Source organism: Camellia sinensis, chromosome 2 (genome assembly GCF_055761805.1).
Source record: "Camellia sinensis isolate YWXY chromosome 2, ASM5576180v1, whole genome shotgun sequence".
In the NCBI taxonomy this organism is placed as follows: domain Eukaryota; kingdom Viridiplantae; phylum Streptophyta; class Magnoliopsida; order Ericales; family Theaceae; genus Camellia; species Camellia sinensis.
The window spans coordinates 204,940,864-204,955,579 of record NC_138962.1 but is presented as its reverse complement, the minus strand read 5'-3'; the positions used below and the strand labels follow the sequence as shown (position 1 = coordinate 204,955,579).

The following is a 14,716-nucleotide window of genomic DNA, read 5'->3' as shown; positions in this document are numbered from 1 at the left end:
TCATATTCTTCCTCTTCTTGAGCCTTGAAGTAAAACTCATTACTAGGGCTAGGGTTTGTTCATTATAGAACTTGTGGACTGGGAAAGATTATTTTCCTTTTGGTACATAAAAAAACTAAGCACTAAATCTGATATTTGTGACAACTTTCATAATTGGTATCATAGTGACAGTTTAGTTACAGTATTGTTGATTTGAATATTTATTCCGCATCAAGGAAAGTTGGAATTTCATCTCCGATGACATTTTTTTTGGTTAGAAATAGTAATAGTATGGGGACGGTTATTCCATATATTTTGATATAAAAAATCAAAATTTTTAGATGTATAATTTTTCCTGTTTCTATTTTTGAGGTCATTCCTTCGGCAAATATAGCAAATGATATCATTTTTTTTGTAGAATGGTAATGACATATCTGGAAAGGGTGGTTTGATCTAAGAGTAAAATTTGTCGTTAGCGTTCTTGATAGTATTAAGTTTTGAGTCACAGGAGTAGTTCTTTTAGAGCAAAGAAGTTTCTTCTTTTGCTTGATAACCTTTTTCATGATGATTGTTCACTACATATGATGTTTACATATAAATCACATTCATAAAGTTTGAAAGTGATTTGCCAATTGACCGTCAAACAGTATTGCTAGTGTTGAAAGTCATTAAAAGCTTAAAGTTGATGAGACTGGTTTTGTATAGCTTTCATGGTTCAAAAGTTATGGGGCCCTTGGTCCTACATTTCTTCTTTCCTTCTTGATTCTCTATTTTGTGAGTATTTATATGTATAAAACATGGGTTTTAACTATCTCATAATTTGTTATAGTTTCAATTCTATTAATTTGATCATCAAATTTTGATGCATAAATTTCTTGTTTTTTTTCACTATGAACTATGTCTGCAAGTCTGGATTGTCCTTAAAAATATGATAGTGTCTGGTTTGTTGAATTGAAATTATTTTGAATAGGAATGGAATGACTATTTTTTGATCTCCCAATAGAATAATTGTTCTTTTAAATTAATGTATGATTTATGTACATTTGTTATCTTTTTCTTTTTTAATTAAAACAAACATTGGTTTGAATATTCCAATAAAAACTTTTTTTTTTTTTTTTTTTTTTTTTTTTTTTTTTTTTTTTTTCAGGTGGGGGGGTGGGGTGTACTAGGGTTTACCTAACCCCCGAGATGAGAAGGGGCCTCCAAAACTCCAAAATTTCCAAATCAATAGCAAACTCGGACCCCTATGTTAGCTAGATAGTCAGCACCAAAATTGCCTTCCCTTAACACATCTATTCTAGTCTTTTTTTTTTTTATTTATTATTATTAGGCCAAACATAGGATTGAATATTCTAATAAAATGATCAGTTCATTTCAATTTTTGATAAGATCAAGGGTTTAGTATGACAGATCATATATTCTCTTACAAGATCTAATGTCTGAGTTGAGTCTTTTCACTATAGTATGCAACTTTCTTTTTATTATTTTCCTCTTGATTAAATAAATAAAAATTCAATTTAAATCAACAAAACATTGTTTTTAGGACAATATGATGTAGCAAATATTACCCCCATGATTCGTCAATGTTTTTCAACAGCATTTGAATGGTGGGGGGGGGGGGGGGGGGGGGGTTCATGATTGTGTTTTTTAGGGGGGTGCATGAGTTTCTTCCTAGTACTTTGCTTAAATAATTCCTAGAAGGACATGACATGACTGAGTTTGTAGTTTCAATGGCATTATCTAATTTTGCATATAATCAAGTTGTCGGCTCAAATGCTTTTACAAATCACAATTTGAAATTGTATCTCTGTACCTATCATCCCTCAACATTAATCAAAAAGGTTCTCTCTGGAGTAAGGAAAATATTTGGGAGCTCTAAAAAAAGAGCTTTCATAACTCTAATGTGTGTGTGTGGACCTCATCTAATGTGATATTTTGGTCTTGTGTGTGTGTGCACTTTTTTTTTTCCTACATCACTAGAGCTCAATTAGAGCTCTAGTTTTTAGCGGAATGAATCGCTATTCCTGGAGTAAAACGTGTAATTATATTCCAACAATGTTGCTATCCCAAAACAAAACATTTAGAAAGTTTCAGAATTTTACATTAATGTTCAGGATTATATAGAGTGCAGTCCCACAATATTATATTTCAATAGACACCATTGATTCAAAATTTATTACAACTTTCTGAACATTTTTCTAGGATTATAACTTTTCTGATTATATTAACCCTTCAATTTAAGGCTTTTAGGTCCCGTTTGGCAAGATGGTTGAGACTAAATTAATCCACTAAAAGACAAAATAAACTAAAAAGATAATAAAACTTACATACAAATTATAAATCATTTCAATTTTTATTTCATAAAATTACAAAAAGTTAAAAGTTTATTCCAAACATAAATTTTTTAGTCAAGTTAAAATAGTAAAAAAATCAGACTAAAAAAGTTCTTTCCAAACTAAAGCTTAATTAATTAATTTATTCATCTTTTAACATGTCATACAATATGAATATCATTGCTTGAGTAAATTAAATTCCTCTCTAGTTAAACTGAAAATGGTCCTATATATTTTTTTTGTATGAGATGTAAACAAACATTTGGTCTTAATAATGATACTTAAATAATTTTTTAATAAAAGTACAATATGGGACATTGCATGTCGGAGCATTGTTCATTTCATGCTACACAAATTATTCATCAAACTACATAAATTTCTTGCATTACAATCACAATGAAAAACAATTGCACTTGTTGTAATAATAAAGACGTAAAATTTTTCTACAAATTCACATTCAAAATTGTTGTCAACCAACTAGGCCTAACCTAATTGGCCATCATATCTTCCTTAGGGCTTAGTCCTAAGGAGGTTATGGGTTCAATTCCTCTTAGGGATTGAATTAAGGAAATACAAGCACTTAGGTGTTTTGCTAAAGGTGGAAATATTTTCTCTCATAGGTGCTAATTTAACAATTAACAATTAACATTTGCCGATAAAAAAAAAAAAAAAAAAAAAATTGTTGTCACCAAATTTATCAATCAATAGAAGATGAACATGTGACAATCAGTATATTCTCAATATACATATAATATTATGTGGGTCCTTAAAAGACACATGGAAATCCCTAAGAACCGAGCATTTGATATGGAAGAAAGAGAGACGTTGAAAGAAAAATAGTTAGAAGCAATGGGAGAATTTGAATTCAAATGCAAAGAGGAGGAAAGAATCCAACCAATGAAGATATGGAGAAGAATTATGGGGACGTGTAAAGTAGTTTAAATCCCCTCGACAGTTACCAATAGGCCAGAAAGTGATAATTGAAGATTGATGTGTTCATAACAGTTTAGACATATAAAAGAAAGGCCAAAAATCAAATCAGAATTCAATTACTTCATTTTTTTTTGTTCTATCTTTCCTTGTCATGGAAGTATCGATAGCAAGAGTAGGAATACATTCAAATACTTGTAATTTTAGGAGTAGAGTACTTTGAAATAGTAGCAATACTGATAAGGTGCTTCTTTCTCTTATAATTGATTTTTTTTTTCCCAGCAAAACTGAATTTTTATTGATGAAGAAAACATACATTTCATATGAGATTATATCACTAAAGAGGAAAGAAAAGAAAGAAATAAAGAAATAATTGAATTGTTATCCCATCAATTGCATTTTATTACTTGTTTTTACTTTCTTCTTAGGTTTCACCTTGATTGGTTCTTCCATTGACACTTTAATGTCATTGAAAGTCCTCTTTGTTGAGGCAAACAAATATTATTCACATTCACTTAGTTTGATTTTGACTTGAATTAATTTTGCAAAGAATGTTCAATAAGCTAACAAAAAAATGATGCGATTTTTTATTATCTTTTCATCTCAAATTAAAGCATTCACCATAATTTGATTTATAATTCTAATAATATCATTGTCACATTATTTTGATTAAGTTTTATGGAATATAATCAATGGATGAAAAAAATTCACATCAACAAACTTGAAATTGGTTAAAGAAAATTTTAAAACTTATCGTGATTTGATAGTTATGCATAAAATTTAGAATGTGACAATGTGTTGCAATATTGTGAAATGAAATGGAAATCTTCATTCCATTCATGAAATGGGAAGGATCAAATCCAAATTTATGTCTGACAATTATGTTCCTAAATAATTTATTATCGATGACAACAATTTATTACCAACAGAGTTACAAATGCCACAACTCCAAGATGGCTAACTAATTTAAACATGCAAAGAAATTATCCAATTAAGAACAAAAATCCAAAAATTCATGCCAAGGTATGTTTGAATAACGGGTATGGTTACCCGTAAATGTATTAATTTTTTTTCACTAACAGTATGATTTAAATTATCATAATACTCAATCATACTATTAGTAAAAGAATATTTGCATCTATATTACTAACAATATGATTATGAGAATTTAAATCTTAACAGAGCACAATACACATATATCAAACTTGTGAAATTCACTATATTTTTCTCAAGCCTTTAGGAAGATTACAGTGTAATTTACCCTTACTAATTCAAACAAGTACACTCTACAATCGTTTCAACAAGTGGTTAGTATACATGGCCTGCCGATACATTTTGGCTTATAGTTGATTTACAATTTGATTCACAATCGATACAAATGGTTCGACTGCTATTAATAAAGACAGAAAAGAACTTCCCCTCAAGATAAGAAGTTGAAATGAAGTAAGTCAAGGTTCTCTGGATCCCATTGAATTTCGTTCACTTCTTTTTCTAATATTTATACTAGATTAAATCAATGAATTAGAACGAATAGACCTATTAAATAGTTGTGCATTATGATCGAAACTTCTAATTCTCTATCAAATACAGTAAATCAGTACCATTTGGTTGCGAATATATAGCAAACAATTACAAAGAACTTCATGACCTCATCACCTAATTCTTAATAGCTACCGTTATTCTCGATATCACTATACTGCAACCCACATTAATTCATCTTGCGATACTGCTATTTAAAAGCTATTCAATCACTGTCATGAATCTCCGTTCCTACATATTGAAGTGACATGATCGAACAACTCTAGATCCTCTCAATAATGGTGGAATTTGACACCAAATAGGGACCTTAGTGATAGAGACGAATCTATGATCAAATGGAAAAAAACATAAACTAAATTAAAAAAGAGAATAGTATTACATTCTCCATAAGACATAAAAGCCCAAACAAAGTTCCCATTAAAATACTTGCTAAGTTCTAAATATGAATTCAACAACAAAAGTACAAACTCGCCCCCCTAAATAACGGACGAATGGGATACTATAAGATAATTATTTAGTAGTCTCGCAAAATAATATATGAAAAATATGATAAATGTAGTTGTAAGAATTGATTGTTTTATCAGCTCTTTCTCGAAAGCAAATATGAAGAAATCAAAGGCTATACATTGTAGGTATCTAGAGGAAATTGAATTACAAATAAAATTTGTGTAGACAAAATTCGTACAGAATGATATGGCAGTTGTATATTTGTAATTTTAAACAACAAAAATAGATGTTTTGACTTAAAAATAAAAAGACTAAATAGAACACCACATATATCTATGAATCACTTCACAAGAAAGTAAACAAGACTTAACAAAACATGAGACAAGATTTAGCACAAAATTGAAACAGTTTTCTATAATGAGAAGATGTATATATTTATATATAACAAAGAATATACTTAAAAATATTATATATCCATTATTACATAATATATAATCATTTTAAATTTCTTATAGTATAGCAAGCGTTAACAAAATCCAAAAATCCAATGTAATATGAAGATATGAATGAAGGTATAGTGAACCCAACCTAGGTTTAAGATCACAAATTTAACTTTGTAGATGATGTATTCCTTTATAAGATGTGATGTCTAAAATAAAATAAAAATTAGGATTTTGAATAACTGGTAATACCTAAATCTAGACAAATTAATGATGACTTACCTGACCCACTATTTTAGTGCCCTGAGACCTTCGACACTTGAGTGAGTGAGCGAACGAGTGAGTGAGAGAGAGAGAGAGAGAGAGTTTTAACGCTCGAGCTGAGTGATTTGTTTCGCCTTTATATGTAAGTGTTTAGTTGCCTCGAAAAAGAGCTTTGTTCAGAGCAGCGCATGTGTGTAACCCCAGTCCTCAATGTCCATTTCTGTCTCCTACTGCTCTCTACATAAATATCAATTCCAAAAAAAAAAAAAAAAAAAAAACCTCAAGAAAATCAAGAAAATGAGAGAGTTCTCAGTCCATAGGTCATACCTTGGTCTCTACTCATCACCCATTTGCGTGCTCTAAACACATCGCCACCTCTTTCCCCCCACCATTCTCGAAACTGTCACTAACTTACAATCGACCGAACACATCATTTTGAAATTAATAAAAAAAATATAATTATTTTAAGTTTATTATCAAATACCTAATAATAATGAAACTATAGTAACAAATCGAAAGTTTAAAAAATTTCAATTCATATTGACGGATATGATATACGGCTGATATTAAAACCCTAAGTATGAGTTATGAGGTAGAAAGAGGATGGCTATGATGAGAAAAGGATAGATGTTAAGTTTTGTGTGGTAGTAGTATTATAAGTTAGAGTACTAAGAAACAGATAAAGTGCAATCTTCTAACTGATAAAATAAATGAATTTAAATATAAAAGAAATAAATAAATAGTTTTGAAACTCTACAGAACCAAAATACATTGTAGATAGATATGATAAAAAGATGTCTTTATTTTTTTAAGGTTGTTTCTTGAGTTATTTTTTAGGGGGCTATTTGGATGATGACGTACAATAGGAAACTTAAAAACACACTAAGCTACCCTCAAAAGAATTGCTGCGTTTTTTATTCTGCAGAGAGTGAATGAATAATTATCAGACCAGCAACATCAAATGAATATATATATATATATATATAGAGAGAGAGAGAGAGAGAGAGAGAGAGAGAGAGATTGCCATCCTCTTAATCCTCCTAACTGTTATCACATGGAGTGAACTGAAAAAGCTATTTGTAGATAGGATATCATTCAAAAGCACCAAGAATTCATGAATTTATGTACATCCCTCTTCAATCAAAAGCCATATAGACTAGCAAGATATAACCAAGATTAACATATTTAACAACAACTACTAGTACTTGTGAAAGAAGAAGAATGCAAGGTTGGTGAGTGATTGGTGACTTGGGAAAGTTTAAAAAAAAAAAAAAAAAAACAAGTGGAAGAAGCAAAGAAAAACAAAAACAAGAAATTAATCTTTAATTTTCTTGTTAAAAAGTTGGGCGACCTGTGCCCCAATATGCCTCAGCTGGTAATTGGCATGAATTTAGGAGATTTGGAGGTAACCCATGAAAAAGAGGTGAGTTTGGATCATTCATGAGTTGTTGTTGTTGCTGTTGCTGTTGCTGCTGTTGACCAACTATACCCGGTGGCGAGCCTAGGGACCCGCTCCCTGGCATGGATACCGGGGGCTCCTCGTCCTCGAGGGGCAACCTTTCATATGCTGCATTTCCAAAAGATGCCGCCATAATTACAACCGGTCCGGAAGCCAAGAGTTGACCTACTACGCTCCCTCCAACCACCTGTCCCTGACCGCCGGCTAAGTATATGGTCAAACCTGAAGCAGCCGGTGGCGCAGGAGGCGGTAAAAAGGACCCAGAAAGCGATAAGATTTCGAATCGGCCGTGTAAAGTGACGACCGCACCGGGTGCCGCTGGCTGCCGCAGAGTGACATTAGTGACGGTTCCATTGCCACTCAAAATGCAAACCCCTCTCTGCCGCCTCGCAGCAAAAGTCGACACGCTCTCCGCGATATCACAACCGTTGGCGATTTCCATGACGTGCGACCGGAGGGCGTTGGCGCTATCACGGGTGATTATAATCGGCGGCTTGGGTTTGTTCTTGGACCCCGCGGGGCGGCCTCGGGGTCTTCTCGTGATCTCGCCTTCGCCCGTAAGGGAGACTAATTCTCTTCCTTCGGAGGAGTTGGTGTTCGTGGTGGTGGTAGCAGCGGCAGCAGGGGTTACAGGCGACTTATTTTCATTGCGATCGCGTTTTTGGCCGCGGTTTAGGCTAATTCCTCCCATTTGTTGTTCATCTTCAGATTTTTGCTGTTGGTGGTGGTGGTGCTGGAACTGAAGAGGAGGAGTGTGGTGGTGGAGCTGAAGATCTCTGGTATGGAAAGGAGGTGGAAGAGGACGACCGTGTGCTGTAACTGGATCCATATACAAAGTTTGTGCAAATTCTGAGAGAGAGAGAGATGGGAAGAGAGAGAAAGCTCTAATTTGTTGTGGGTATTTTTTCTTTTCTTTCTTGGAGGATTTTCTTTTGGGTGTTTGAGGAATTGAATGCTAGCTAGTGAGCTTGACCAAGAAAAGAGAGGGATGGGAAGGGGGTTTTGGGCATATCAGCAACCAGAATTTCAGCTGAAACAGCTGAAGAAGAGGACATGTTTATTTCTCTCTAATGATCTCATGAGATGGCTTAGAGTAAGGTATTCAAAGTTTTCTTGGTGTTCCTCCCGTTGGTGAGGGTTTGGGAGAGAAAGAAGAAGAAGAGAGAGAGAAGGGGGTGTGTTGGGTTTAGTGTTGTTTTGGGTTAGGGTTAGGTCAAGAGCGAGAGGGTAAAGAGAGAGAGGAGGTTTGGATCGAGATTGGGTTGAGTTTTGGTAAGACAGCGTGCGCATGGGCGGTGGATGGGCCCCTCCTTTTCTCTATCTTTTGTCTCTCACCTCCCGGGCCCCTTAACACCCACGTTCTCTCTCTCTCCAACTCTTTCTCTCTCTTCTTCTATTTTTTTTTTTAACAGTAAAATAAAATTTTATTGATGAAAAAAATAATAGACTTGTAAAAATATATTAACAAAGCATGAAAACGCAATGAACATTAAAGCTAACCCAATATTAGAGAGAAATCAATCAAAAACATCCAAGGAAAGAAAGGAAAAAACAGAACAAACAAACTACAGCAATGGTATTATTGCAATGGTATTATTTGATATAATTTATCTCACTTATTAATAATTTTTTCTTTTTAAGGGTACTCTGGCTCCGTTTGGTAGAACTGTGGGAAAGTGATTATACCTTATACCGTAACAGTTTATAACTTCTGTGAACATAAACTGATTTTTGACTTATAAATTAAGTTTCTTATCCCCCACTCAAAAAATAAGTTAATTTTTGATTTACAAAAAACTATAAGCTGTATTATTAAGCTGAACTAAACATATCAAAATAATTTAAATTAAGCTAAAAGCTGAAATAAGCTGAAAATAAGCCCTACCAAACAGGGCCTCTCTCCTGTTTAAGTGTGTTGACCAGCCTCACAGAGTTTATCCTATGTTTTATTTTAATAATTCAAATTATTGATTAGTAAGTTTTTTATTTGTATTATTTATATAAAATATTAAATCAATTTAACAAATTGAATAGATTATAATTATTGGATTGATTTAATTTTTTTAAATGATATATAAAAGAGTATTGCTATTTTGATCTAAAAATTAGACTCTTCCAGTGATGTGTTAAGAAGATAATTGATTGATAATTAAATATTCTCTAATTATCAACTAATCATCTTCTTGACACATTATTAGATTTAAAAAATAGATTTGTATATCATTTTTCTATATGTAAAGAACATTACAAAATGAATGGTTTAGATTATTAAAATGAAACCATAAAAAGTCTCATGAGTCCAGACAACACTCTTCTGCTCAGATTATTAGTTGGAGGGAATCAAACTCTTATATATATATTAAATTATTTGATATAACTTCGGTTGTAACTTATTAAGCAAAATAAGCTAAAAATTAAAAGGAAAATATTTTTCAATTTTACTTTTTAGTTATTAATTTTTACATTAAATTACACCAACAAGCCCAATAGAAGATAATCATGTTGTCTTTCATCTTGGTTGCTAAAAGCTTCATCATTCCCTTGTTATCGCCCCTCCCCCTCTTCCAAATCTTTTCCATTTAGCGAGTTATTATTCAACCTTTTTGAAATATCAGGAGTTTGTTCAATATCAAAAGATTATTAGGAGGGAGGGGAAATTACCTACCCCTCTTGAGATTTAATTAAATTATAAATTTTCTTTTTAGGTTTCAAAAGTTACATTCTTTCTCATTGCAATTAACGTCGTTGACAGATATAGTAAATTGACTAAAATGCCCCTAACTGTGTTATCCAGAGAAATAATAATATTTGGCTGATACATTATGTCAAGTCAATTAATAGTTACTCAGTACTTGTTTTAGAATTTTTTGTACCCTAACTGTGTTATCCAGAGAAATAATAATATTTGGCTGATACATTATGTCAAGTCAGTCAATAGTTGCTCAGTACTTGTTTTAGAATTTTTTTAAAAAAAAATTAAAAATTAATTTGATTAAGAAATAAAAAAATAATAAATAATTATCATTTTATATAATTTTATTTTTGAGGGTTAGAAAAAAAATTTAAAATTAAATATATTTTTTCATATCTATTTTTATTAAATTAGTTTCTATTTTTTTCAAAAAAAAAAAATTTCTGAAATTTTTTTTCCAAACAACAAATCAAACATGGTTCCAAAAACTTAGGTAATGTTTGGTTTAGAACTCAAATCATAATTTGAATAAAAGAATTCAAAACTTGTAACCAAACTCTTTTCAAAACTTTTTACAAAACTCTATTTAAAAAAAAAAATCATTTTTCTTTCTTTAAAATTATTTTATATTTATTATTTATTTCAAAAAAAGTTATTTTTATTTTTGAAGAAAAATAATTTTTATTTTTGAAGAAAAAAATATTTTGTTACTTTTTAAGTATTAGCCAAATAATTTGTTATAATTTAGATATATATGGACGATTCAAATTTTTTTAAATCAAGTTGTTTGGTGCTTTGAAAAGGTATGAGGGGCAATATCGTCTATGAAGATTTATTTTCGTGATGTCAACAACAATTCCTACCGTTTACTTCACGGCAAGGACAAATTGATATGCAAATATAAATCTCGGGAGTGAGATGTAATTTCTGAAACCTGAGGGGAGAATTTATAATTTAATTAAGCCTCAAGGGGTGATGGTAATTTGCCCAAAAAAATAAGAAATATTAAAAATTGATTTGAGCTGATAATAATTTTAGCCCTTTAACCCTTTTCGAATTCTTCCATATGTTTCTATTAACGGTAATATTACATGCATCAATTAGTATACTAATCAATGTTATGACATTATTACTGACCATACATATTATATAAATTACAAATACCTAAAATCTTTGGCATTATGTTATATTATCTGTTAGTACACTAATTGGCATACTAATTAGTGTATATAGTATTATTCTTTTATTAAACTAAATCAATGATTTGTTGTGGAATCGGAAATGCTTTGTACTAAGAAAAAATTAAAAAATAAATTTTGAGAGGTACATTTTGATCTAGCGTGGTACTCATTAAAAGTAAATTTAGTTTATATATTTCAAATTCTAAATATTTTTTTATGAACACATAATATTGCCAGCTAGTCAAAAATTGAAAGTAACACAAAATCATGGATATTTAAAAAATATGACATAATTTATATCAACCTAAATGTAAATTTTATTATAATAAGACAGACATACACACACGAGTCTAGTTGGTTTAAAGAGAAATGAGAGCTTTTTCTAGCTCTAGTGCTTGAACTTTTTTATGTAATGATTTTGGACAACGAAATATTAAAAAAAACTGCCGAACCCATTAAAGAAAAGCCTTAGAAAGAAGATCATGAGGTTTTATCTTTCTTTTTTTACTTTTCTCCCCGAAAATTCTATTAAAAGATTCGTGAAGGATGAGGTGAAAGACGAGGCTAATTCATGATTTTAGTAGTCTTATTTATTATTGAAATATTACGTGATGTTATTTTAATAAATAAAAAATTATAATATATTAAAAATTAAATATTTAATAAATGCGTGTCAACATTGCTCATATTTAAAATTTATTATTGTGTGATTGATTTGGGGTGGTTTGGCATCCCCTATATAATTCATCTTTTTATCTTTTTTTCATCACATCACTTCTCTATTTTTCTACACATCTTTTTATAAAAAAATAAAAAATACATTTATTTAGATCATTCCAAACAATCCCTTAATAAATGTTGCTTTCAATTTGTTCGTCTCGGGGGGGGGGGGGGGGGGGGGGGGGCGTTACACTTGCAGAACCACCACCATGACAGACAGACAGACAGACGGAGGAGATAGATGTTGGTGGGTGGCATATAGTAATTTACTGATAGAGTTTGGACACTTACGGAAGTGAGTGATTTGCAGAGAATGAGAATTGAGAGAGAGAGAGAGAGAGGGAGAGTTTCGCCCAGAAGACACGGCCTGACCCTCTGACCCCATTGTGTGGGTCCGCTCCAATTTCCCATGACCCACATGCGCCTCTCTCTCTCTCCCTCTCTCTCCCAAAAAAAAATTATTAAGATCTTATTTGATATAATTTAAAAAAATTAAAAATTAAAAAATTATTATTTTATTTAAGTGATATTATCTTATTTAAATCACATAACTTTTCTATCACATCATTTTAAATCCAACTTATATTTAACTCATATTTTATAAAAAGTCAAAAAATATATTTCTTTAAATCATTCCAAATAACTTTAAAATATTTTTAAAATGTCATATGGTCATATTTTTTATTAATTATCATATATTATATTTTTTATATTTCTTAATTATTTAATATAAAATTATATTTTTTTTAATCAATCACAATATCTTTAGAAGCCCTGTTTGTTTTCAGAGGTAGAATGGAGGGAATTGATATTGAGAGAATTAAGTAAGGCCAAGTTTGGGAAGATAAGAAAAAGCTAAAAAGTCAAAAAGTTACTCAAAAAGTTGACACTATTCACCAAAAGTCAACAATTATGGCTGCATAACTCTCAATCCTAATTTTCTCCTACAGACTAATTTTTACAATTTTTAATACACATTTTTCCATAAAAGGTCAAAAAATTAACCAAATATCCATATTTTTTTTCTCAATTTTTTAGTCTAAAAAAATAAAAAGTGCACTTATTTAGGACACCCCAAACAATCTCTAAAAATCGTGTTTGTTTTGATGATAGTTGTTAGTGTAGGAATTGTTAAGTTATTTTTATATAAAATAATAAAACAAATAAAAAAATATAAAAAATTAAACATTAATATTTAAAAAATTCTCAATATATAAAAAATAATTTTTTTTTAATCCTTTCACTATTTTTCTAATACCATCTCCACCGCCTCTATCTCAATCCCCCTTTCAACCTCCATCTATATCACCTCCTCCATCCTAATCCCGTCCCCAATTCTATAAATAAACACAACATTAAACAACTCCATCTCCATCCTAATCTCCTCCTATCTATTTAACCCTAAAACAAACGGGATTTAAAATACTGGTGATCATATTCCACGAATATCTAATAATTACTCCTCTCTAACCCCTTTGTGATTTCAGTTGATTCTGCTCAATGCCATTTTAAAATAAACACATAAATTATTGTAATTTGTAAATAAAGCACTCGTTTGAAGGTGGATTGGAGCTAAAATAATCATAAAAGAATAAAATAATTCTTTTAATTTAATAAGATAAAATATCATATCTAAATCATAATTATTTTATTTTTTTTCTTACAAAATAAAAAAAGGTCTAAAACGAGATTTTTTAACCTTAGGATTGTCAAAAAGGCAAAAAATCAACTCACATCTTAAACGAAATCTAAAAAATATTATTAACACTCCGTTTGTTCGAATTTTTTTTTTTATAATTTTTCTTTAGGTAAATTATAAATACATTCCCTAAGATTTGATTCAAATACTAATTACCCTCTATGATTTTGGAAATTACATTTCACCCCTGAGATTTCTAATTTCATAATGAATCACCCATTTTATTAATAAATCATAAAATCAATTAACAATTTTTAATGATATTAGAAATATGTTTCAATTAATAATTTAAGTAATTTTATTATTGTATAGAAGAACAATTATAAATTTCATTTTTGTAATTAATTCTGTTAAATAAATTTTTTTGACAATAAAATATTTGTAATTTTTTAAATAATAAAAAATAATTTATATTTTAAACAAATCTCATGAATGTATTTGTAATTTACCAATTTTCTTTTAGAAATGTGGTAGCAGAATGAGAGAGAAGGTGATGACTATAGGAATAGTGGTGGTGGCCGTGTCGATAATACCGTGGTGATATTGATAAAAGTTTAATAAAAAATATTTATCAATTTTTAAAAGTAAAAAATATTTTTTTATCTAAATAAATTTATTTTTTATCGACTATAAAAATAATTTTTGGTTATTTTCATTTTTTATTGTACCAAATGTCAGAAAATATGAAAATATTTTAAAAAAATATTTTCTGTCAAAACAAACGAACTATATGTAATCTATTCAAGCTAATAACAAGTGTAAAATGTGTGCCAATACATAAGAGGGTTATGTAATCATTTTCTAATAGGGAAAGTCTAGAAACCCATACTTACACCCACTTAGAATTTTTTGAGTGGGTGATTGTATGGTGAAAATTAATTTGTGCCGTGTGAGATATATGTGAAGTGTGGTAGATATTAGTTTTTGGGTAATTTATGGGTTGATAAAATTGAATTTATAGTATTACTATACATATGGTAAAACATAAGGAGTTTAAGTGAATTTTATCTTTAAAAAACTAACGCAATATCCA

General features: G+C 30.2%; 1 protein-coding gene across 1 annotated transcript; it reads right to left on the bottom strand.

Annotated features, from left to right (window-relative positions):
- Positions 1-6,992: 6,992 nt before the first annotated feature.
- On the bottom strand, positions 6,993-8,671 carry LOC114266815 (AT-hook motif nuclear-localized protein 22-like). The gene has a single exon (XM_028207752.2). It carries the CDS (start codon positions 8,218-8,220, stop codon positions 7,267-7,269), a length of 954 nt encoding a protein of 317 aa, XP_028063553.2. The 5' UTR covers positions 8,221-8,671; the 3' UTR covers positions 6,993-7,266.
- Positions 8,672-14,716: the final 6,045 nt, after the last annotated feature.